Source organism: Haliotis asinina, chromosome 2 (genome assembly GCF_037392515.1).
Source record: "Haliotis asinina isolate JCU_RB_2024 chromosome 2, JCU_Hal_asi_v2, whole genome shotgun sequence".
Lineage (NCBI taxonomy): Eukaryota > Metazoa > Mollusca > Gastropoda > Lepetellida > Haliotidae > Haliotis > Haliotis asinina.
The window spans coordinates 88,954,335-88,979,525 of record NC_090281.1 but is presented as its reverse complement, the minus strand read 5'-3'; the positions used below and the strand labels follow the sequence as shown (position 1 = coordinate 88,979,525).

General features: G+C 38.6%; 1 protein-coding gene across 2 annotated transcripts; it reads left to right on the top strand.

Moving 5' to 3' along the window:
* The first annotated feature begins 551 nt into the window (after nucleotides 1-551).
* On the top strand, nucleotides 552-12,447 carry LOC137274541 (transcription factor AP-4-like). Of its 2 annotated transcripts, none has more exons than XM_067807783.1 (5): nucleotides 552-1,227; nucleotides 3,163-3,322; nucleotides 8,388-8,556; nucleotides 9,247-9,485; nucleotides 9,783-12,447. In XM_067807783.1, the coding sequence occupies exons 1-5, from the start codon at nucleotides 1,139-1,141 to the stop codon at nucleotides 10,194-10,196; spliced, it is 1,071 nt and encodes a 356-aa protein (XP_067663884.1). In that variant the 5' UTR covers nucleotides 552-1,138; the 3' UTR covers nucleotides 10,197-12,447. The 2 variants fall into 2 exon arrangements, with proteins under 2 accessions (XP_067663884.1, XP_067663885.1); XM_067807784.1 differs by having other exon boundaries at nucleotides 1,030-1,227; nucleotides 9,786-12,447.
* Nucleotides 12,448-25,191: the final 12,744 nt, after the last annotated feature.

Below are 25,191 nucleotides of genomic sequence, written 5' to 3'. Positions count from 1 at the left end.
GGTCCCCCATCCATTGTTGGTTGGTGATATTTACAAACTTGTATCCATCATACGAAACCCTTTCTGATCACATAGTAAATGTATTTTTTCCTATTTCTCGCGCTTCCAAATCCTTACTAGAGACAACAACGACGATGACAGCAACAACTGCAACAACATAATCAAATAAATTAATTGATTAATAAATGAACTTTGAAGAGCTTAATGGATTCTATTTTAGTAGGTTGATGTTCATAAAATCTGGAAACACACCCCGAAATGCCGCTGAGTTATTAAAACAGTTAAACAGAGCCAACTCGTACTCTATCTCGAAGCGCCGCTAAAATGCTTTTAACAGTGCACACGCGATACTGCTTCTCGTAGTGGATTACATAAAATCTTCAGATTGAAGCGTGTCAGAGCCAGCAGTTTCTTATTGATCATTTCTACACCAATCAGAAGCGCGGAGCCAGTCAGCTGACTCTCGCTCTTTTTTTAGTAGCGACGTATATGGCAATGTCATAGACTGTCTGCATTCCAGACATAGTAAATCACTACGAAGAATATTCCGCATACCCTTTTGGATTTTACACTGTGCAGTGTTAGTGTTGGGGTAACAGTTGGATGCAAAGTCTAAAACGTAAGTAGTTTATATAGATACACAGTTTCCTGTAAAATGTATTGAAGCATAATACGCCATTTAGATGCAACTTTAAGAAATATGCTCCGGCAAAATCAAATTCTCCCTAGTAGGCGGTTGGCAGCCTGCCAGCAGCTGTTGATTTGTTTATTTTTACTTTCCCGCGCCTTGCCAACGGCCGTCTCACGGAGCTGCATACGCTAGAGAATATAGTCCGCTCATGTTTTAATTCTAAACAATTCGGTAGATGCTTTGCTGCCTCATCACCACTGCTAAGATGCTTTAGCAGACATATGCACATCATAAGGTGTTATTTTCCACTGTTTAAATATTTCAACGTTTGCCAGACGGACCCCCCCAGTGGACCATATCTGTTTGGTGTGAATCGGCCAGCCCAGCTGTTTCCCGCCAATTATTACTCATTCTGCTAGCGTATCGCAGGGTTCTACTGTCTTACAACCGTAAATATTCTCGTATTTTGAGGATATTTCTGTGTGATTCTTGTTTCTTGTGGCAGAGATGGCACTTTATTCACGGAGTAACGATAGGAGAAGGATTATGGAGGAAATTCGACTGCGGGAGATGGATATTGCAGCCGCAATCGGAAAGTAAGTTGTAGTATTTGCCTTACACATGGTTTACGTTATAAACATTGGCGTACGCACGCATGCCGCGATCTTGTTTTGAAGTTCTTCGTCTTCCTAAGCAAGTTTATGATGTTCAAAACATACGATAGCATTCTCTATAACTGGTTTCGTTATAATTCTCACCATTTGCCGTCTTGTTAAGTCTGATTTTGCCAGAATGGCGAGGTAAAGAGAGCAGTAGGCGACAACCACATGATGGCCATTACAAACAAAGGCCCATTCACCAAGCCGCACGGCGCGCTTTACTCGGTAGCGTGGTCGACAATATTTTTGACTTCCCATGTTTTGCGTTATATTCCTTTTATTTGACCAAACGTTAGAACTACAAATACGTTGTTGTGTGTATTTTCGCTGGTGTAGTTTTGCAAGATGGCACGTAGCGTGGTGTGATCAGCTGATTAGTCTGATGTTTGGCTCTGTTGACATGTGGCTTGCGCGGCCTCTGTTCGGCGGCCATGTGTAAGCGTCGATCAGCTGAGCGAAACATTTGCACTCGTTATTGTGAAAAAGGCAACGACAAAATGTGGGCCCTCATTTTCGATTCCGGTTTTCTTTTTTTCAAAATGATATTTGGTACAATATCGGTACGCGTTTTACTTCATGGTTTGTCATTTAGTTTAGTTAGAAAAATTGACTGCCATGTGATGAGTAAGCAAGGCGTGCTGCGTCACATCAGCTGATTTCAGAAAATGGGTGTTCTCAAATGAGAAAATAGTTTGCAACACGGATTTCGTTTTCAATCAAAATTTTATTGCGTCGGACATAATTTATTTGTGTTTTCGATTTTAAATTTTGTATTTTTTACCCTTACATATGTAGTTTCTTCGAATATTTTGGCCAAGAATATATATCTTATTTCGTGTGTTGTTTTTTTTGTGTTTGATGTATATTTTTATAGCTTTTTATTTCATGAATGCTTGGAGTCGGTAAGCTTTCTTCAACGCAAATAATTTTCATAAAAAAATATCTGCACATTATTTTCATTGTTGTAAGTAAAGAAACCATTTTCAATTTATTTGAACTTTCATCGATTTAAGTCTAAAGTTCATAAATTTTGTTCAACGAACAATATACCGAAAACGTGGTCGTCATTAGCTAGCAATATTAATAAGGCGGGTCTGTAGTCACGAGGTTTCTTTGGCTCTCGGCCAAATATTGTAGTCAGGACATACTTTATACGTGTATTGCGCAAATCTCTACTTTCGTTCATGGGACGATAGTGTTATACTCCTGAAAGTTAAATAACCAATGGCACGAGAAATGTATTCGGCACATGTCTGAAAATCACCATAACATTGAAGGAAATTTCGTCCGGGCAAAACCATGAACACCATGCCTTCTCTTGGCGTGGTGCCAGAATTTGTTAGCGACTTGTTGGCAGGCTGCCAAGCGACATTTCGTGTCTGGCTAGACCAGAAGATCAATAATACAACATCGATCGATGCGGTCGCTCTCAAATGGGATTATTCCATTCATTTACAGCGAGAGTAAATGCGGCATGTTTTTATTAAAAATAAACCTAGTTGTATTTGAAATGTAAACACCCGATCTTGAATTTCAGCATTACCTTTAGACAATTATTCATAAGATATAAATGTACTTCGCAATGAGTCGACTTTTACCCGTCTTAAATCGAAATATATATTTAAAAAAAAGACCCACATGTCAGGGTAGACAGAATTTTAGCAGTTTGGCTAAAAATAATCAACCTTGTAAAATCTGCAAGGCAGCAGCAGCTCTTATGCCCAGATCTACTACTAACATTCACGTTTAATTTATTAAATTGCAGTGTCGGTTTTGAAAAAAAAAACAGCTTGTGTACGCAATATTTCAGTCCTTTTCAGAACACATTCTCAAAGAGATTACTTTTTGTTGATATAAACATTTGTTTTCTAGGCAAAGAGAATGTTCCCCAAAGGGACATTTAGAAAATGAGAAGAGAGTCCGCCGAGAAATAGCAAACAGCAATGAACGTCGCCGAATGCAGAGCATCAATGCCGGTTTTGAGTCCCTCAAAACACTCATTCCCCATCACAACGGTGAAAAACTCAGCAAGGTGAATATAGCTGTCTCTTTTCACGCAAAAATTCATACTATAAACGCTCATTCTTAATTTACCTTTTCATTTGCATAAATATTCATGGCACCTTTAGATTTTTTGGGGGGTGGGGGTGGGAAAAAAATTACCTCTTGTTGAGATTTGACAACAGCAAACCCGATGTTTCAATCAATTCAGTAAGCACATTGCCCGGTTTTATTGTAAACAATCGAAGCCAGTGTTATTGTTTGACTTTAGAAATTGTCAAGGTGCCTTGTTAGTGGGTTAGCTTGTAAGGATTCCAGCAAAGCGACCGAGGACGCCCTTGCCATGTAAGGCAGACAGCAGCCAATGAACATGTGAAACACAACCCACTCCCTCGCACGCTACACTAGCTAGCGCCAGCCGCAGACAGGCGGAGTGAGTGGGTACATGCACATGGCATATAGGTCATTGCCACCAAGAGTTCACTCCCCTTGCTCTGTCTGGGATTCTCAGCAAGGTCTATCCGAGTTATTATTTCTTTGATTCATTTCAGCCAGAAATAATATTTCTCTTATTATTTGAATATGACTTTATATTTATTTTTATGACTGAATTTTTGTTTTCTTTTGTTGTTTTTTAAATTTTACATGCAGTAAATGTTCTCAATTCCCAGTTTACAATTTGGTCATTTTGAAATAGTTTATTTTCCTTTTGTGGCGTTGCCTGCAGAAAATATTTTAAATGTGTGAGTATTAAATAGCGGTGATTAATGGATGACTATGAGTAATTCAATGTATTTGTTTAGTTTGCTTTTGTAAGAAAATCTTACTGACATTTGGTTTATTACTTATCATGTGGATGCAACATTTTCTCACATTAATGTTTTCTAATAAATTGTGACCAGGAAGTTAGAGTTAAGAGGGGTTTTTTTCCCACTGACCCGAAAACAATGATTTTTACTTAAATGTTTTGAAAATAGTATTTATCATTCTATTATCTCGGTACTTTGAATGGATTGAAATATGTGACATACTTTCTTACAATATACTAAAAGATTCATTCTTTGCCTCAGTACTGTCCCATTAAGCAGAGCGCTTTTCATACTCCTTGACTGTATTGAATGACCCACTGGCATTTTAATGGGGATAAGGATTGTGTATTGAGATAGGCTGAAGGACTGTGAATGGCAGGAACAGAACTCAAACCCTAGATATCACCACTCCCACATTCCATGTACAGGGCAGCTCCTTGCACTGCCATTTGAATCTTGCAACTTCCTGTGTTACCAAGGTCACGGGATCAAGTCCCCTCGTGACTTTGAATTTTACACTGTCATCATGTAACACAGTTATGTTATCATTAAGACAGAGATAGATATCTCTAATAACATGGTCACACAATCATCCTGAACTCTATTGAATTTCTTATTTTATTAAAGCATTAACTTGTTGTATGGTAATTTTTTTTAGGTTTTATGTCATGATGTTATGGTATGTTTTTGAATAGTTAATGACAATATTCCCAAAGAGAATTTTCCATACAGATTACAAGGAGAATATTGATGTTTTCAAATTAGTGGAGGTTAGGATTTACTGAGAATTCGAAAAAAATGTTTAATGCTGTCATTTGGTGTTGCTATCAGATGAATGAGAAATGATATAATCAGTTCTACATTCCTGACAGTCTCCTGTCAGTGTTATTTCCAATTTCACCTCCACTGTGGAACTCGTAACAGCATCATGAATTATCACAATGAATAAGGCTGTAAGTATGCAGTAATTGTGACAAGGTCAACTCAATATCATATGTAAATATCACCATGTGGCCTCTGGCAATATAAGTATGTGTTACAGCTGGATCAGGTGGTCAGTGAAAGTAGTCCGGGTGATTGGATATAGTCTGATAGGCCCAGGTGCTATTTTGGTTGACTGAGTCATCTGACTACTTGCCAAAGTCTGACGGCCACTGTGAGAACTGATAGCTCTATCACTGCCTAGGAATGTAAACATATCAGTGTTTGAGTTTTGCTGTCCAGATTGTACCAGGCTTGTTGAAAACATTCCTGTGTAATGGAACAGTGCTAATCATGCTAATAATTTTGTGAGAATTAATGGATATGCTTGAAATGTGAATTCAAGTTTAAATTAATTAACCTATGTGATTGTTATTGATGTTGGATTGATAAACTTAATGTGTTAATGAAAACATACAGATCATAATTCCAAAATGGACATAGATAATTACTCCACAGATATTTTCCAGTCTTATGAAAACATTTTTTTTAGTTGGTATAAGATCCTATTTAGTTGTTTGGCAGATGGTAATTAACTAGACTCAGATTTTGGAGTCCTGTGTAATATGTCTTATTGATGTTGGAATGATAAACTTAATGTGTTAATGAAAACATACAGATCATAATTCCAAAATGGACATAGATAATTACTCCACTGATATTTTCCAGTCTTATGAAAACATTTTTTTTAGTTGGTATAAGATCCTATTTAGTTGTTTGGCAGATGGTAATTAACTAGACTCAGATTTTGGAGTCCTGTGTAATATGTCTTATTGATGTTGGAATGATAAACTTAATGTGTTAATGAAAACATACAGATCATAATTCCAAAATGGACATAGATAATTACTCCACAGATATTTTCCAGTCTTATGAAAACATTTTTTTTAGTTGGTATAAGATCCTATTTAGTTGTTTGGCAGATGGTAATTAACTAGACTCAGATTTTGGAGTCCTGTGTAATATGTCTTATTGATGTTGGAATGATAAACTTAATGTGTTAATGAAAACATACAGATCATAATTCCAAAATGGACATAGATAATTACTCCACAGATATTTTCCAGTCTTATGAAAGCATTTTTTTTAGTTGGTATAAGATCCTATTTAGTTGTTTGGCAGATGGTAATTAACTAGACTCAGATTTTGGAGTCCTGTGTAATATGTCTTATTGCCCAATATAATTAATTTCGCCAGCTAATTAGGGTAAAATGTGTGAAGTGTTCCTTATCCAACAATCTGGAGCTTTGAAAAAAATTGTGAAGTTCCAGAAAGCGATTATTTGGGTCAGTAGTAGCAATTCGTTGACAGGAATGTGTGTGTACTGTCCCAGCACACACAGGCTGTATTTGGCAACAGTCTCTAGAACATCCTCCATGGCTGCCAGTACGCTACACAATCACATCTTGCGCAACATGTAACTCCTCGATCAGGCTAGATTTGATTCAGCCCTGGTGATAAAAGTATGTGTGAACTGACTCCTTGTTTGCTCAGGGTCTTGTGACCCAAGGAGTGGCCCAGTGATAAGGGCTTGCTAGCCAGACACGTGTGGACAAAGCTTGAGTTTGGACTGCTAGGGTGAAATAGTATTTGAGTAGGTCAGATTGTGTTGTAAATTGTACAACCAGATCTGTGTCAATATTTTATCATCAATTGAACAATCACATTCTCATTATAGCTTTTCATTTATTACAGATTCAGTATTATTTGACTTAAATAATAGAAATGAGTTTCCAAATATTAGCTGTATTTTGTTTTGTTCTTAATGTGTGATGCCTCATTATGTTATAATTCTGTCAGGTCAATTTGTTCCTACAGATTCTCGCATGACTGCTTATTGATCTCAGTAATAGAAACAGGCAATTTAGAAATGTCCTCAAAATAAACAGATCTCCAACTGTGGTAAAAATAGTTTAATGTTACCTGACCAAAACAATCCCGGCTACAATGTATCTTCTTAATCCTTTCAGTTGCTTTACATCTTACATCTCACAAACTTGGCAGTAGACTTGCATAAATACATCTTCAAGGTTGATACAGATTTGACCTTGAATTTTAAGTTTCTTCTTGAAATATTTTTTTTTAGCATCAACCTAGAAAGGCTTAGAAATAACTAAAATGTGACTTTAAAAACCTTGAATGTCTACAAATTGACATATGTATTACATTTTAGACAGAAATATTATTTGTTAGTTGTGAATAACTTGTTTGAAAATGTGTGACTTTCATACTGCTGTTTAGGTCTTATGATTATTACATAATATCCTGGATTTCTGGATTAGAAGACAATATTCAAAGACAAAGGCTGATTACCAAACTGAAGAGAAAAATTTGAAAATGACATGTGAAGTTCTCTTAGCTCTAAAATAGTCATAAGTGCCATACCTTAGCATTAACTTACGACTATCGTAGCGCTAGGAAAACTTCGGAAATCTAAGCCCTAAAATTTAGTGCTTCTTGTTTATATGAACATTGATTGATTTGACTTTAGTTTCAAGCACTTGGTCTGAATGAAGCCTTAAGATCTGAACCATTCTTTTTGATAGTTGATAATCAATGGAGCATAAAACTGTCTCCTTTACATGACTTTTGGTGTTCACAAATGGTGTTTCATTAAGTTATAGGACATTGGGTCCTGCAAGTTTCAGGTGTCTGTCTGGCCTGAAAATTCACAGGAGCCATAGAATTAAAATTAAACACACATTTCAGATTTAACATTTCTTATCATTGGCATTGAAATTATTGACAAACGCTATATTTATAAACAGCAAAGATGTGTAAATCGTCCCATGTAACAATTTCAGTCATTGTGAAATATACAGTTGGACACTGCTGCCGGTGGGTTGTATACTTCCACCAGACCTTTGGTGAATCTGCCGGATGTATCAGAGTCTGACACTATATGTGAACACTGCACTTTTAAACATTTATTTACAGATATGCCAATTAGTATGAAATCATGTCTGACAAGTTTAAAATGTGGTCTATACTGTGTCTTAAAATGCCTTCAGGCACAAAGATAGGTTGGTTTATAGAACCAATAATAATGTCATTCATTGTGAATAGTCGACATGCCATCGACTTTTATATGATAATGAAGCCAGAGTGTGGGAACAGTCTCAAGCTAGCAGGCCCATTCATGCACAGCCTGCGGTGTTGAAAGCTACTAGTGAACTAAACAACCTCACCCTGTACGCTTCACTGCATCCACAACTTGTTCCCCTATCCTGCTGTTGGTATTTAGGTCAGATGCATACTTGACAGTTATTTATAGTAGCTGGTTATACTTGGTTGTGTTTTCTTCAGGCTGCCATCCTTCAACAAACGTCAGAACATATCAGCAGTCTCGAGACAGAGAAGACCAAACTCCTGGCCCAGAATGCTCATCTGAAGAAAATTCTGCTTGAAGTTTCCAATGAGAGGGATGAGTACTTCAATGAATCTCCACCTCCGAAAAGGAAGAAAAGAGACACAGGTATCAACAATTGTCAATAAAATAATAAAAGTGCAACCTCCTTAACCCACACCCCTTCCCTTATTTGAAAAAAAACACCCATTAGGCATCAGACACAGAATGGCTGTAAGAAGTACATTTTATCATACACTGTGTATCTACTGTGATTCAGAGTAGCTGATCCCTGACACCAGTACACAGATATTATGAGCTATAGTGCATCTCCTGACTTGATCTTTTAACCCTGACTGTTAAATAATGAAATCATTCTGAAGCTTTAGATGCAATAAAATGTGTATGTACATGCGACACATGTGAAAGAAAACATGACACATTAAGAATGTTGGCTTGTTCAAGACTATTAACACTGAGGAAGGTCAAGTAATATTTCCTTGTGGACTCTATTTCACTGGTGACAGCAGATCATTTTTGTACACTAGTAGAAAGAAATTCATTTCCAGATTATTAGTGTCAAAACTATACTTGTCAAACTTGCCAGATAAATTTCTTTGACAGATGCATGTTTCCTTTGTGATGGAATTCGTGCATCATTTCTGTATGCCACATGAAATGAAAACTTGACATCATCTTCCCAGTGTGTGTTGCTGCAAATGCTGTAACGTTACCCTTGACAAGAATCTGTCTACATACGTGAATGATGATATATATGTTGTACATATGAAACCTTCATGGATCTGTTCTGTCTTTCAGAATCATCTGATGAAGGAATAAGTTTAGGGAGTTCCATAGACAGTAGCAGCGAAGAATCAAATGAAGACCTGCAAAGGGAGATAATTGAACTGCGTCGTCAGTTGGACCGAGAACGGTGGCTACGTATGATGTATGAAGAGCGACTAAGATCAGTAGAGAGCCAGATCTACCCAGACCGCATCCGTCACATTGCAGCCCATGTGCAAGCTTCAATTCACATACAAAATGAAAAGGCTTTGGTAAGCATCTCCTCAGTATTATCAGTAATACATTCGTTGACACCTCCTGCTTGTCCCTCTCCTCTCTTCCCACCCCCAAGAAATAAACAGATTTATTTGCTAGACATTGAGCATGTCAACAAACACTTATTGTCTGTAATAAATACAGATATCCTTTGCAATAATTACTATAGTTTGGTAAGATTTTCCCATTCATATTATTTTGCTGAATCTGAATATATGTCAAGTAAAGTTCTATTGAGTTTGTAGTGTTGATGCTTTCTGTATATTTATTTAACATTTTCTGTCTTTCCCCAGAAGCAAGCCAGTGTGACTGAAGTGTCTGAGGATAGTGAGAAAGTTACCATCAAGGAAGAAGATCCCAAAGCTGCCTTGGAATCATCTATGTCACGGAAAAACTTAGAGACAATTGTGGAAGCTATTCGTCATTTGGAAGGTGACAGGATTCTTTTCGATGAGCGGAAAGCAGATGAGAAACAGCCAATACCAAACGGTGAAGAAAGTGATGAGAAGGAAAGTTGTATGAGTGACCAAGAGGATACCAAATCAGACAGTTCAGGTCGGGATTCCCCACTGAGATATACACAACATCAGCTACCGAGTGCAGTTCGGTCAAATTTCAGTGATAAGTACCCCATCGCGACAGACTTGCTGCATCGGCCATTGCAGGCTCAGTTCTACCGACCAGGTGTAATTGTACACAAGTCATGAGGATGGCTTAGGCTGTTTAAGACTCTGTACATACCCAGCATTGCGTCATCATCATCATCGTCATCGTCATCATTTTCCTGTACATTATTCGCTTCATTATGACAAAAGTGCTATTTCATTGTTCACTATGAGTCATGTTGTCCCCATGGATCATAATCAGTGGATCATATGTCATGCATTTCATTGCGCATTCTTTGCGACCATATTGTCAGGCATTTTCATTGAATCACAGAGTTAATATATTTATATTTATGGAAGCTTCATTTTTGATACATTGTTTGTTTTGTATTGTTACTGTATTGCAAAACATTAGGTCATTGTCAAATCTTGCGTTTCTCTTGCATCTTTGGTCGCCATGACGACATTTCAAACATAGATTCTGTTGAACATTCCAACTGTGAGACAGCATTGAACCAAAACTTTGACATCAATCCTGGTGTAAATGTTACAGTATTGTCATAAGGAATCATTCAGTTTTCCTACAAGTAAAAGACACTATTTGCTGTAAACTGCTATACATACATCAGAAAACTTAAAACCTGGCATTTAAAAATTTGTCAACACACATTAAAGGTAAAGACAATATCAAAATGTTGACAAATAGTGTTCCGCAAGTTCACATTTGAACTTGTTCCATTCTGTGTATAAATGTATATAGGAAGTTTCAATTCCATGTTCCTGGGGATTGTCCTGCGATGATGTTCCACTCGAGCCAACTGCACCGTCTTCTCTCCTGTGTATGTGCATACATTCAGTATATAACAAATCTTCATGGCTGGGTTAACAAATAAAATCTTGTTTCAGTAATCTGCAAACTGTTGAATAATATCTTAACATATATTATCATATGTTTCTGTGAACATTTTATTTCAGTTTCAATCCAAAATGCATATTCAGATGTTTTAATCAATGTATTATGATTATATTTTCTGGTTTTGCTAAGTTTCTGCATTGTTTAGACAGGACAGTTCCCAGGTAACTGTGTAAATAGTTAAGTCTGTTGTTGAGTATTGTCCTATGTGCTGTGTGTTGATCTAGCAGTAGCACAGGAGATCTTCTTGTTACATATTTTAACGTAATTACAATGCACACAACAATGCAATGGTGGTAATTGTTGCCCAGGCAACCGCATTGACCAATGACGGTTTTCCTGGAGGCACTATTGACCAATCAGATTCAATGTTTGATTTTGTTTTCTGACCGTTTCATGTATTCTGCAACCCTTTGTCTGGACACAGCACTAAGCTTGGATTGTAGCACAGTTGGCTGTTGAAGAGTTAATTCTCACCCAATGGATACCAAAAGCATTAACAAACAGCAGCACCTCTTTTCTGTATTATGCTAGTCTCCTTATGTGATTGTCGTAACTTCAAAGGACCTTATTTAAGTTCTGGAAATAAATGAGGTGTTACTAAGGATTCTTTTTAGAAGTACCTTTCTGTAATTAAACATGCCATTTTTCAAACATTGAATGATGTTTGAGAAAATTTATGGTAGGGACATTAATGTTTTCATAAATTCAGCATCTTATTCACTGGGTGATGTATTGACAGTGCCAATATTATACAAATCTAAGAATTGTAAGGTATCTCTTAGCTTGTAGTTTGTCTGAAGATGCAGGAATCTAGCGGCTTGTTATCTATGCAACAAATACTGTGTACTTTCTTAATGTTGTCTTTGGCCAGCACAAGTTAGGATCTGTTGAATTTCACAATGTTCCACAATGTCAAATTGTTGTTACCATGTTTAAGATCATCCAATATTGAGTGTTTTCAGTATTACATTAATTTGCACCTTATTTGCCAAATATGAAATATTTGGCTTTTTGACGTGAAGAATTTTCTAAGTTTATTTTATTTGATTGTCCTCAGTCAAGCTTTTATGACGAATTCAAAGTTCTTTTTTTGTTAAGGATTGATGTTAGTCATGAGACTTAAGTTGATTGAATTTGCTGAGTTTTCAATTTTCTTGAAAAAAAATTTTCATGGTAATACAAGGTATTATTTTCATGAAACTTGGTAGGCATGTTGTGTAATACATTAGGCAGAGTGGTGCCTAGCTTGCAGCTGTGATGGTTTTCTCACCGCGTGGTTCTTGCATCTTTAGATATGTTAGTCCTAGCCTCCTTGTGGGGATGTAGCGCGTCCGTCTGGCCAGCCTCATCGGTCCGATGCACAGACGGGCAGTGTAGCATGTGAATGTATCGTCTGCTTCCTGATAAAGTGGTCAATATTAAAAAGTGTGAAAGAAATTATATCTGTTTGTCTTGTGTACCAGTGGATTAGTTGTATATTTGATACAATCCTAGTTTACCAGTGCACCTGCTTAATGTATTCATGCCCTGGTCAGTTATTTGACAGTGGTCTGCAGACAATCTTGACCAGATAATCCAGTGATTGACATCATAGCATTGAACAATATGGAAAATTAACATTAGGATTGGTTGTTTAAATAGGTAACTAGTGGATTGCAGACAGGATGGATTTAACTGATGTCCATTTTGTGAAGTATGGATGCATTATGTTTCAGGATCATGTCTGAACTTTCCATCTGGATCAGATTTTGTTGCCGACATTGAGATCCATAATGAAGAGAAGCACAATTAAGCATGCCTTGAAAACAATGTGAGCAGCCTAAATAGGCTTAAAGAGACCTTGGCACTAAGACTGCTAAGTCCATGTTAAGGTATAACAGTTATGGTGACCTTAGCTCTTTACCAACTCATACAAATATGAATCTTGTCAAAACATGGAAATATTGTGGGAACATTAATGATAAACTCTCAAATATAAATATTACATTATCTAAAACTCAAAAATCTTGGACAAATTGTGATAAGCATAAAGATCATCCATCTACACATGTGAATTTGAAAGACAAGAAACACAACTTACATATATTGTATAATGTTAAATACTGAAGAATCATTACAAATGTTAGAATGTTATAATGAGTATAAATATGTCAGCTGAAGTATGAATCATAAAACACATGGATCTGTATAAACCTGAATCTTCCAAAACATTCTGTGCCCAGCATAAAACATGAAATTCATTAAACAAAATATTGTGAGGAGTGTAAGTATGAATCTCAGAAACACACATATTGTGATTACTATAAATATGAAACACCAGACAATCCAGTGATGGACACCATGAACATCGATACTCAACCTGGATAACCTGTAATCAACCAAGTTGGTTCACTCCCTCCCAATCCTCCGTTCAATACCAAATCCCAAAACAAAGTAAGTCCTAATTTTCGCATTTTCGTAATGTCTGGTGTCTGTGGGTCTCCTTTTCAGTTTGTAAAAATGGAATTACTTGCCTCAATCTATGATACATAGAAAGAAACTAAGCAAAACTCATACGAAAAGTGTATATTCACTACTAGACTAGATTTACAAATCAGCACGCAGACGTGTGGTGTTCGATGAATAAATGATGGCGATCAAGCATTTCCAGAGTAATTACTTAAGATTCTTATGTGTCTTTAACTAAAACTGTTGTGGTTAGGCTCGCAGTAAGGTGTTGCCCAGTCGGGATTCCCTGTTTAATTTTGTTTCCGCAACTAACGTTCCTCGGTGGCACATTTCATCGGCTAGTCACCCTCGGCGGCATGACTTGCCCGGGTGGCGATGACCTCAGTCTTTGTATCAATCACTGGTTCATCTTGCTCAGATAATTAAATACCATGGCCATATTGCCGGAATAAGGTGGCACACATAAGACAGACAAAAATACAAATCAACAAAAACAACATCCAACAAAAAACAAACCAACAGAAAAGCAGGTCTTCAATATCAAAGATTATTCAGGAAACAAACATCCAGTAAATGGCTAAAGCTGCCGTTTTCAGAATCTGAACTATTCAGGTGGTAACCCAAATCATTTATTGAGAGAGTCAGTGCCGCTTCTGTTCCTTATCAGAACACACGGATACACCTTTAGGAATGTGACGTGTCGAATGATATCCGAAGTGCTGATTCGTGGAAGTTGAACTGAGAGAATAACAACATATGTTTGTGAACGGCCTGGCTGAACCAAACTCATCTCGGTGGAATTCCCCGATAGTGCACAGTTAGACCGGCTTAGTATCAGCTGCAAACGACAGGTGGCGCACCGGGATATTCCTGTTGAATAAGACAGATCGTAATAGTACGATCAGGGATTGTCAGTCTTTCCCTGGCTGCGAACTTGGACGCAAACTGCAGTTGATAGCCCGCCTGGCTATATCATCTCCATCCAATTACACCAGCAATCTGATGGGCTCATAAGGCATGGAGTTTAAGCTAGCATCCAATTTACATATTTTACGTTAAATTGCAGTTGGAAACTTAACATACACATGTTATGTTATTTGCTATCGACTTTCTGGTTTGACGTAGATTTGACGATAAACCATGCTTCCAAATTGGTATCAGTGTCAGTTTGTCATGTCATTCAAAGAACGCAGTGTTCTACCACCACCAACGACAACTGTAATAGCTTGTCTGGAAATGCGAAACAGCACGTTGTTTACCAGACGACTTCCGGTATGGGCATTCATGAAAAACTGGTCATTCCGTAACAGGTGCGCGTCACGCCATCAGGGCATAGCTGAGGTATATAGACTGTAACGGTTAAACCTGTCGGCGGTGACATACTGTTTAATGATAGCAGTGGATAGTGTGTCAAGTGTGAAAATAATTACACCCATGCTGGAAACCTAGCGATTATTGGGAAATAATTAGTTGGGGTTTTTCCAATACAACCGTGATATACCAAACAATCGAAAACGACCGAATCCAAAGTGGCTCCTAAAGAGCAGATTTTAAGGGTTGGGACTGGCCATATTTTCTAATCCCTCCCATTGTATGTACATGCACAATTTGGCCATGTCAGCCTTCCTGAAGTTGTTTATGGCTGTGCTGATTTTGGGCGACCACCATCTTTAGCTTTGCCATGTGTTTTTTTTCCAAAATACACGTATAAAATATACCAAATTAAACTGAATTAGTATATAACCGCAGAAGTGTCCATCCCTTTTAACCTTGTAAAACCATCATAAAAAATAATTTTAATTCGAAACATGAGTTCAACAGCTGAAAGATATCATTAATGCTTTGTCCCCAAATAATGTTGCCAGTACCAATGTACACATAGGTTAAAGCAATTGCTCAGACGCGCGTTTTGAAGGACATCTACTCAGCTGTCCCACCAATTGTACTATGAACATGGATATGAGTGAGTGAGTTTAGTTTTACGCCGCACGCAGCAATCTTCCAGCTATATGGCGGAGGCCTCTGAATAATCGAGGCTGGACCAGACAATCCTGTGATAAACAGCATGACCATCGATCTGCGCAATTGGGAACCGATGACAATGTCAACCAAGTCAGCGAGGCTGACCACCCGATCCCGTCGCTTCTTACGACAAGCATATTCGCCTTTTGTGGCAAGCGTGGTTTGCTAAAGGCCTATTCTACCCCGGACCTTCACGGGTACACGGATACGACAGATGAAGAAAGAAGAAGATATAGAAATATATTCTATAGTTACTTCTCCTAACCTAGCTGGTTGTCGTCTCCATTTTGTCAGCTGTTTCCGGAAAGTGTAATAACAGCGTCATACATAATACAAAGCCCCAGGTCTCACAAGACTCGTCGTAGACACTTGAGTCACAAAACAGTGACTAAATCCGGAGGTAGTTCATGTAAAACATTGGTTAGTACGAACTCCGTTGTCTCGACATTATATTTACATTATTATTGTTGGCTCGCAGGCTACCCACCAAGTGAGTGAGGTTCTTTTAGGCCACACTCACCAATATTCAAGCCTAATGGCGGCGGTCTGTAAATTATCCAGTCTGAACCAGATAATCCAGTGATCAACAGCATGGGGTTAGAACTGATCTTCAGTAACTCATGCTTGTCGTCAGAGGTAACTAACGGGATGGGACGGGGGTCATGCTTGCTGACTTTACTGAAACATGTCATCGTATTTCAACTGCACATAGATCGATGCTGCTCATGCTGTTGATCACTGGATTCTCTGGGCCAGACTCAGTTATTTACAGACCGCCACCATGTAGCTGGAATATTGCTGAATGCGGCGTGAAACTAACTCACTCGAGTGTTTAACCACGAACAACTGAACAGACATTCAACGCCAAAGGGCGTACGTGTATTAAAGAAACAGTCCTTCTGTCATTAGTGAAAATAACGTACAGAAATGTAGAGACTTTTCGATTAACTAAGGCATTGTGTTAACAAGCACTCGTTGCATTTATAAGATCAGTCTTGCATTAGTTTGTTGGTAATCAAATGAAGACCTTAACACAATTCTTAAATAACAAGGGCTTTGAGTTAGCAAGCATTCACTGTACTAATATCATCCCAGCAGAGTATTCCATTAATGTCAATAAAGTTAAGAAATTAACACAAATTACTAATTCGTCGGGGCTTTTAGTTAACATATGTTCATTAATCACTTATCCTTCTTTTGTCCGTAACTGGACCTAAAGAATGGAGGCAAGGATTGATTCCTTAGGGGTTTGGTTAAAATGCATTTACTGTACTTAACAAATCAGCTGATCCGTCTCTTGAAACCAGTCAAGTAAAGTGAACACAATGATTGATTTACCAGGACTTTGAGTTAACAAGCATAATAACCACTAAATCCTTCTTTGGCAAAGAAATTTAGACACTTATTGACTTTAAATAGTTTTTGTAAGGCCAGATGTGGGACAATAACATGCAATGGCAATGTGAAATTGGTAACAAATAAATTCCAGATACGAAAAAGCCTAAGACTTTGTATTGTTATTTTGGTAAATATTGGTCAGTTCCCGCTTAAACATTCAGCATTAAACATGCAATCCCTTCAATAGAGAATAGGAAATTAACACTTACAAAACATATACACGTATATGCTTGATGGATTAACGCAAAAGACAATCATTGTCCCTGTAATTAATAAATCGATGTTCATGCTGTTAAGTGATCACTGGATTATCTAGTCCAGACTCGATTATTTACAGAAATGATCACTGGATTATCTAGTCCAGTCTCGATTACATGTATTTACAGACAAATACATTTTACGCCGCACGCAGCAATCTTCCAGCTATATGGCGGAGGCCTCTGAATAATCGAGGCTGGACCAGACAATCCTGTGATAAACAGCATGACCATCGATCTGCGCAATTGGGAACCGATGACAATGTCAACCAAGTCAGCGAGGCTACCATATGAACAGGTTGTCAAGGCATTACATCTTGAGGCATGATAATATTGACAGCAGATTCTAAATATACTCTTTCGATTTCATACTTCCGGTTAAGAAAAATTGTCTATTCAATTGAAGCAAATTGTATTTGTAAGGATCATTTCGATTTTATTTTATCTAGATAGTATGATTTGTGGAGTAAGTTTAATTTTCATTCCAACATCAGACATGAACCATTCTTCAGTTTTCTTGTAAAATTTGTTTATCAAATTAAATTTGTAGAATCCCTAAAAAGGTGAAAAATGGTTTCATTATTTCATTCATTTCAATAGCTGCACAGTGATGAGCCACTGATTTTAATTTCATGTAAAAGTGCTATGTGTCATATATGAAATATTATTAATCATTTTCATTAGGAATCATGGTAATTCCCTACTCTCTGTACATCTAAATGTTATGATGTTTTAAGTTTTCCAATCTGATTCGCCAATATTAGATTCAAGTATGGTTTCCCATTTTAAATTTAAGGCTGATTTCTCGAATACTGACGGGACAATGGTGATGCAAAACAACTTGCTACCCTTATCAGACCCTAACAGTTTATTAATAGTAATGGGCAATGCTAATGATAAGTGATCTGAGATTAGGGTAGCGAAACAGAAACTTTGACTTATTTTGGTCGACATGGGGTCTAACTCTTGTCGCCCACTGCACCCTCAGATGACGATGTCTGTCAGTCAGCAGCGTTCCTCGGTATGGTCGGTAGGTCCTGATACCACGTAGTCTCCTTGTTACTGTCCGTCGACTGACTGGGTGACCGAGAGCCGTTGCCGCTGATGACGTCACAGTCAGGAAGCGGTTTCTCAGGTGCAATAGCCTCAGGTGGCTATCTTCCTGCGCAGTTGTCACCCTAGGCCTGCCTGTCTTGGGACGAAAGTTCCTGACGGTAACGACAGTACAGTGGCAACGTCACCCGTAGTGGCGCCTATCTGCAGCTTTCCGATGACCCTTTCTCGCTCTTTTGGGGTTAACCTTTTGCGTTGTTAAGTCTTTTTCTGTTGAAGTGCGATCTGCTCGGCACTGTGGGGTGGTTTTATACCGTACATGCACGTGCCTTGTACCCTTACATGTACAAGACGTGCATTTTGTTGTTTTCCGTCCAAAGTGGTAAAGAGCTGCGTTTGGGCGCTGTTGTTTGTTATATACATACATGTGTGTGTGTGTGTGTGTCTGTGTGTGTGTGTGTCTCTCTCTCTCTCTCTCTCTCTGTGTGTGTGTGTGTGTGTATGTGTGTCTTTCTAAACCAACACATCCCAATCTACATCAAAGTCTATTCTAAGCACATTAGACCTCTCTATTCATTCAAGATTCCATTTGTTCACAGTTTATGTTTTGATATCTTTTCGGATCCGATCCACATAATTTTACCTTTTTCCAATGTTAAGTTTAAGTGTTGAAAACCAAGCAAAGAGGGTTAGTTCATATATTGTTGTATATAAATGTATGTATTGCGATATATTTTCAGTTCCATCCAGAATGATAGTTCTGCCGTCAGAAAATTGTCAGAGAATATATTCAAGATTTCCAAGTCTTACACCCTTACAATGTTTTTTTAGAAATAGAAATAGATTAATAACTGTATTATATGAATAATTCATTATTGGACATTGGGCGGAAGGCACAAATTTGGAATAAGAGAAAATGGCCTTACACCCTTTACACCAATGTTCCACAACTTTAAAGACGGTGACACCAGAATTGGGCTTCACACGTTGTACTCATGTGGGGAATCGAACCTGGATTACTGGTGAAGAGCGGACGTTTTGTGCACTCGGCTATCCCACAACAATGGGACCACGTGAAAACCTGAGTTACCTTCATGTTAGCATGATTTTAAATATTCCAAAAATTAAGAGCATCTGCGAAAATATTTCCCTAAACTCGTGACAATTGCTCAGAGTATATTATTATACGCTCTATTTTTGTCTGTACTTAAATATATCCATTTCCGTAGAATGTAAATGTTTCCGTCACCATGTTTTTTACAATAACTATTTCTTTTGATGACGCATTGTCCGCAATAGCTACCAACATGACGGCGGTTGTATGTAATCCCACTCGTGAAGATCATAGTTTGAGGTGTTCATCAACATATGCTTGTTGTAAGAAGTTACTAACAGATTCGGGCCAGGGTCACTGACTTGGCTGACACATGTCATCGTATCCCAACTGTGTAGATCGATGTTCATGATGTCGATCACTGGGTTGCCTGATCCAGACTCAGTTACTTACAAACCGCCGCCATAAAGCTAGGATATAAGCAAAGAAACCTAAGTTACTTCTTATGACCAGCATGAGTTGCCGAAAATAAATTCCTGGCTGGATCTTCACGGGTACACTCGGCTATTATTACCGCTATTTTCATATTCCATAACCGCAATATATTATCATAATCATTTTATATAATGTTGTATGTTACTATCTTCTGCATGCCTTGAATGAAAAAATATGTCAAATACTCATACAGATGGCATTAAATATCAGAGCTAAGAGAAAACTCGGCGCGCAAGACGCCAGAACCTGTCTGTTGCCTCCATTACGTAATGCGTAACATACACCGAAGCAACTTAACGCGTGTGTGTGTCCCGTGAGCATCCTTCATGTATATCAGTTGTTCTTTGCAATTTCCTCCCGAAATTTCCATTTTTCAGCAACCAGGTGGCCTCGACTGAGTCACGTGACCGGCGTCCGACTGGAAATCTTGACAGAAAACATCCTTATCTGAAAGTTGCGTTTGTGAGATGCGAACCAACATTTTGTTCTTTTCTGTGCTGGTGGCATTAATATAACCGAATAGCGGGTTCCCCGTAGTTCTTGACCATAAAGTGTTGTCATGATGATTCGTGTGGTGCACTTGTCTAAGTATCCAGAATAAACCTTGCAGAGTTGTGTCACTTGCGCACATCAGAACACAAAGGGGGTGGGTTCCAAACCCCCACTTCTCTCTGATAATTTGTTTCCAGGATTGTCACCACCAAAACTCTTTGGTTTCACCAAGGTCGTGAACATCCGAGGCATGTTTCACCTCGGCCTACTCCCTACCACATCAAACTGACTCGTCTTGATGGAATATGAATATTTTTCAAAGCGGCGTTTAACAGAACTCATTCATTCACCTTAAATCATTGGGCTGGGGATAAGACGATTTTGTCATCTGTTCAGAGTCAAACCTTGTTCATTGTTCGTGCATGTGAATAACAAACGCCTGAACCACTTGTCCATCATGGTCAGAGCTTTAAATGCAGTAATGTACCGAAAAATATTACCCTCCCCCATTGCTTGTCACACTTTTGGAATGACCCTATCCAATTCAATATACATGTCCATTCCCTGACCCTCGATGAAAAGACAACATGCACGATTTCTGTTCTGCCATGAGATGTTCACTTTCACATGACACTCCCAGAATTTGTATGTTTTTTTTTCACCCTTCCGAAGAAACTGTCAAGATTCCCTCTGACCGCTCCAAACAATGGATTCCGGTATAAACAATGCATGATAAATCTTAATTAATGTTTTCACTTTAAAGCAAACGTGCTTTAACCTTAACGAAAGCAGTAGACACAACACCGTGAAACTGTTTCTCGTCCAGACCATTTTTGTCCTGCAACCCTGCAGTCTTTAAGCACTCTTTCAAACGCAGCCTTTCTTGGGTCACGTGACTTTGGCATACCTCAGCGTCTACATCATCCCGTCCTCTCGCTTCTGGCGGCATATCTCGCGAGTCTAGCATTCCTAACAGCTCTGCTGAGTGTGTTCTCCAAATTGAGATCACACAGTTTTTACTGACTTTCATGTAAAACACAACTCGAAAGTGCGCGGACTATTTGCGACCCTCTGTTTAATATTACCTTTTGCGAGGCCTTGTTATGCAAATGGTAAACTCGACTCACGCCGCAGAACACACAAAGGACTTTGATGCGCTATTAAGACTATAAATAGACTATTGTTTTTTAGCAAGTGGGACATTCTTTACAGGATGGTTCAAAGGAGTGTTGATACTCGTCACGGATGAATAAATGATAATGAGTAAGTCCACTGACATCACTTGCCCTTGGGCAGCACACCACTAACCAACTTAATGATTTGCCTTTTAAATATTAACACTACCCAGCGCCTTTCTTGACCAAAACACCGTTAACGGAACGGTTGATCGGTGTCACATGATGCCACGGAACTCTGGACAGAGTTACGTCTTCAAATGTCATACATACCCTGAAACAAATATACCCAATACCCATACAATATGTGCAAATGAAAAGTTAGTTTTGTGTTACGCCGTTTTTAGCAATATTCCAGCATTATCGCGGCGGGGGACACCAGAAATAGACACAACACAATGTAGTCTGTCGTACAGACCCTGAAGTATAAATATCCAAGAAAGCCCACGCAAGTCTAGAAAATGTGGCAAGTCTAGATTTCCATAGCTTCATAGCTGAAAATGAAGAAAGTCCCAGGGCTTCATTTCATTATATTATCTGTTTTTTCACTATGGACGTTTTTTCAGTAAAATATGTTCATTTCAGAGACTAGCTGTTAGTCTAAACACAATGTACCTATGTAGGGAATCGGACCGCTGTAATCACTGGGCTACCTAAGCACCCTGAAAATGTGAAGAAAGCTTCTCGGCTCATTTATTATGCTATAAATCTATTATTTGTCAATAATTCAAGTCAATGTTTTCAAACAATATCACGGCAGGGTACCAATAGGCCCATTCCACAAAGTGATCTAACTTCGTACAATAATCTTACATATGATGGTCACGATGAATAACAGATTCGGACGATTGGAATAGCGGACAGCCAAGGTTCGCATGTAAGTGGCACCGAAAGGGCAAGATCTATGTTATGCGAAAGGAAAGCTTATTTGGCAACAGCCATGTTGTCGGAAATTTTCTTTTACTTCCCGATATCTACAAAAAATATCATCACCTTCTATAAATCGTATTCAGAAAACAGTGTCACGAAACTGGTTCGGGGAACTCTTTATCTGATTGTTTCTGACATTGTTTCACAGGAGATCGATGTTGTTGTTATTCATGATGAATAGTCCTGGTGTTATCTCGTCATTTGGAATAGCAAAAACAACAATCCATTACATATTTGCCGCTGTGGTGACGGACAAAGAGTGCACGAGAGTGAGTAAATGAAGTTTTACGTAGCTTGTAGCAATCATCACGGCGGGGGACACCAGAAATGGGCTTCACACATTGTGCCCATGTGGGGATTCGAACCCGAGTCTTCTGCGTATAGGTTACCCTACCGTCCCAGTGTGCCTGTGGACCGACTGAGTGTGAGAAAGACAAAGTTACTGTTTCCGGTCACTTGACTGTTGTGAAAATCGCCAACAGTGTCTATGACCAGGATATACCTGGTACGTCTCCGTAGTGTGTTTCATCAACATATACCCCAGATATCTCTGTAGTGTGTATACCCAACTGCATAACTGTACCGGGAGTTTAGTTTTACGACACCGGACAAACCAGTTATCAACAGCATAAGCATTAATCTATGCTTTTGGGATACGATGGCATGTGTTAACCAAGTTAACCTGGCCTGATCACATGATCCCGTTAGTCGCCTCATGACAAGTCATGGGTAACTGAAGATCAGTTGTACCCCGGATAGTCAAGGGTTTTATCCTAGTAGAGGGTCTCCACCACGCAACATGCAGGGAGATCACCATTAGCTTCCACAGCTGAATATGTCTGGAATCAGAAGTATTTCCATTTCCATCTCAATCCTCAGAAATATGTTTGTAAACCATAGATGTTTCTTTCTTTCTTCTTCTTCTTCTTCTTCTTTTCTTTCTTTTTTTTGTGGTATTATTCGGATGAATATATTGACGAAACAGTTACAACGGCTCTACGTGTAATCTGACGGCACCTATGTAAGTGACTGGGATTTTTTGGCTTTGATACAGTCAGTGTTAGCACAATCCGCTAAGTGAGTTGTTTGTAGTCGGAGTAAGATGTCACACAAACACAGCCAGGCCAACGAGTGACAATAGATGGTCTCTGCATCACAGCGTCCATTCAGGTAGGGGAAGTTTTAACACGGCTAGGAAAGTGAGTGAGTACGGTTTTACGTCGCTTTTAGCAACATTCCAGCAATATCACGACAGGGGATACCACAAAAGGGCTTCACACATTATACTAAGGTGGGGAGTCGAATCCGGGTCTTAGGTGAACGCTTTAACCAGTTGGCTACCCTCCGCCCCTGGCTGGTAGATAGTCAGCAATGTCCACCGGGAAGTCTTCATGATTCATGTAATACTAGTTCATATGATAAGCAGTACACGATCACGCAGTAGGAAGTTGTACGAGTATTAAGTAGGCCGTTACTTGCTAGAGCTCTTTCGTATGGAAACAAATGTTGGCTTAAACCCGGAAGTACTATCCATCGGTCGAGCTTCGGATTAGATACTGAATTTCAATAACGTTCTATTCAAAAATGAATTGCACAATTTCCCTTTTCTATAAATCATGATATGGTGTATTTTCCGTTTCTAATCAAGAATGAAAACCCTCGGCATCCAACGGACGTCGGGGTAGCCTAATGGTTTAATCGTCCGCTGAAGGCCCGGGTTCGATTCCTCACATGGGATACGATATGTTAAGCCGAATTGTGGTGACCCCTGTCGTGATATTGCTGGAATACTGCTAACACCACATTCAGCCACTGAAGCCTTGACAAAATACTGCTCAATACGGACATGCATGTGGCCAAGTTGACTTCTGTGACTGCATCGATGCCATAGAAACAATGTATGGAAATTGTTGAGTCTCTTAAGTCAACTAATCGATGGCAGAAACGAAAAACTATCGATGCATCGATGGTATATGTGACTATCGACTTCGTTGATATATGCGCAGCTCAAAATACAGGATATTATGGTGTGAACTTGCTGCTTCTTTGAGCTCATGTTTTAACTGTTTAGCCGATCTCAAGTTTCCTGCCACTCATTAAAAGATACTGAAACTACTTGAACCTGATGTCTTTTAGCGGCATTTAGAAGTTGTTATGTATGACCAAGATCTGTTATGGATTAAACTTCTTTTTAATTCTTCTATCACTATTGCAATATAATGTTGCAATAGACTATCGCTATTGGTTGTTTTCTCTCAATAGTCACCACTATAGACTTCGCAGATCCAAATCATCTTCCGTCTCCAGACGTTTCAGAAAGCTATGGTCGTGCTCAAATGTTGGTTGTCCTAAATTTGACTTTTCTTTGTTTATCAGCACATGTTCTGAAGTATCGCTTAAGTGGCTAACAAGCGTTAAACCTAAATCACTCACTCCCTAACTCATTGCTAATGGTTCCTGGACATAAAGTAACTTTGCAGTGAACAAGATGTTTAACATTTAAGATCGAAAAAATAGAACTTACGTGACCGCATATATAATTAACTCATCTTGTGTGCCATCGGCTCCCAAGCATTTGGATACCAATTAACATTTTCAGACAAGTAATTAATTGAGAACGTTTTGTACCCTAAACCATGTCCCGGAAGATGAATAACATATAACATTCAGATCCTATACACACACAAATATCAATAAGTGTCACGCAAGTAGTTTATACGCAATAACCTGATGAACTGAGTATGCGACAAATTATTATGTCATTGAACTTTCTGACAGTTACCTTTGTTCGCGCGTACATCAAGGTTAAGGGGTAAGAATGAGTCATCGCGGATGTTTTATAAAACAGGTATTGATT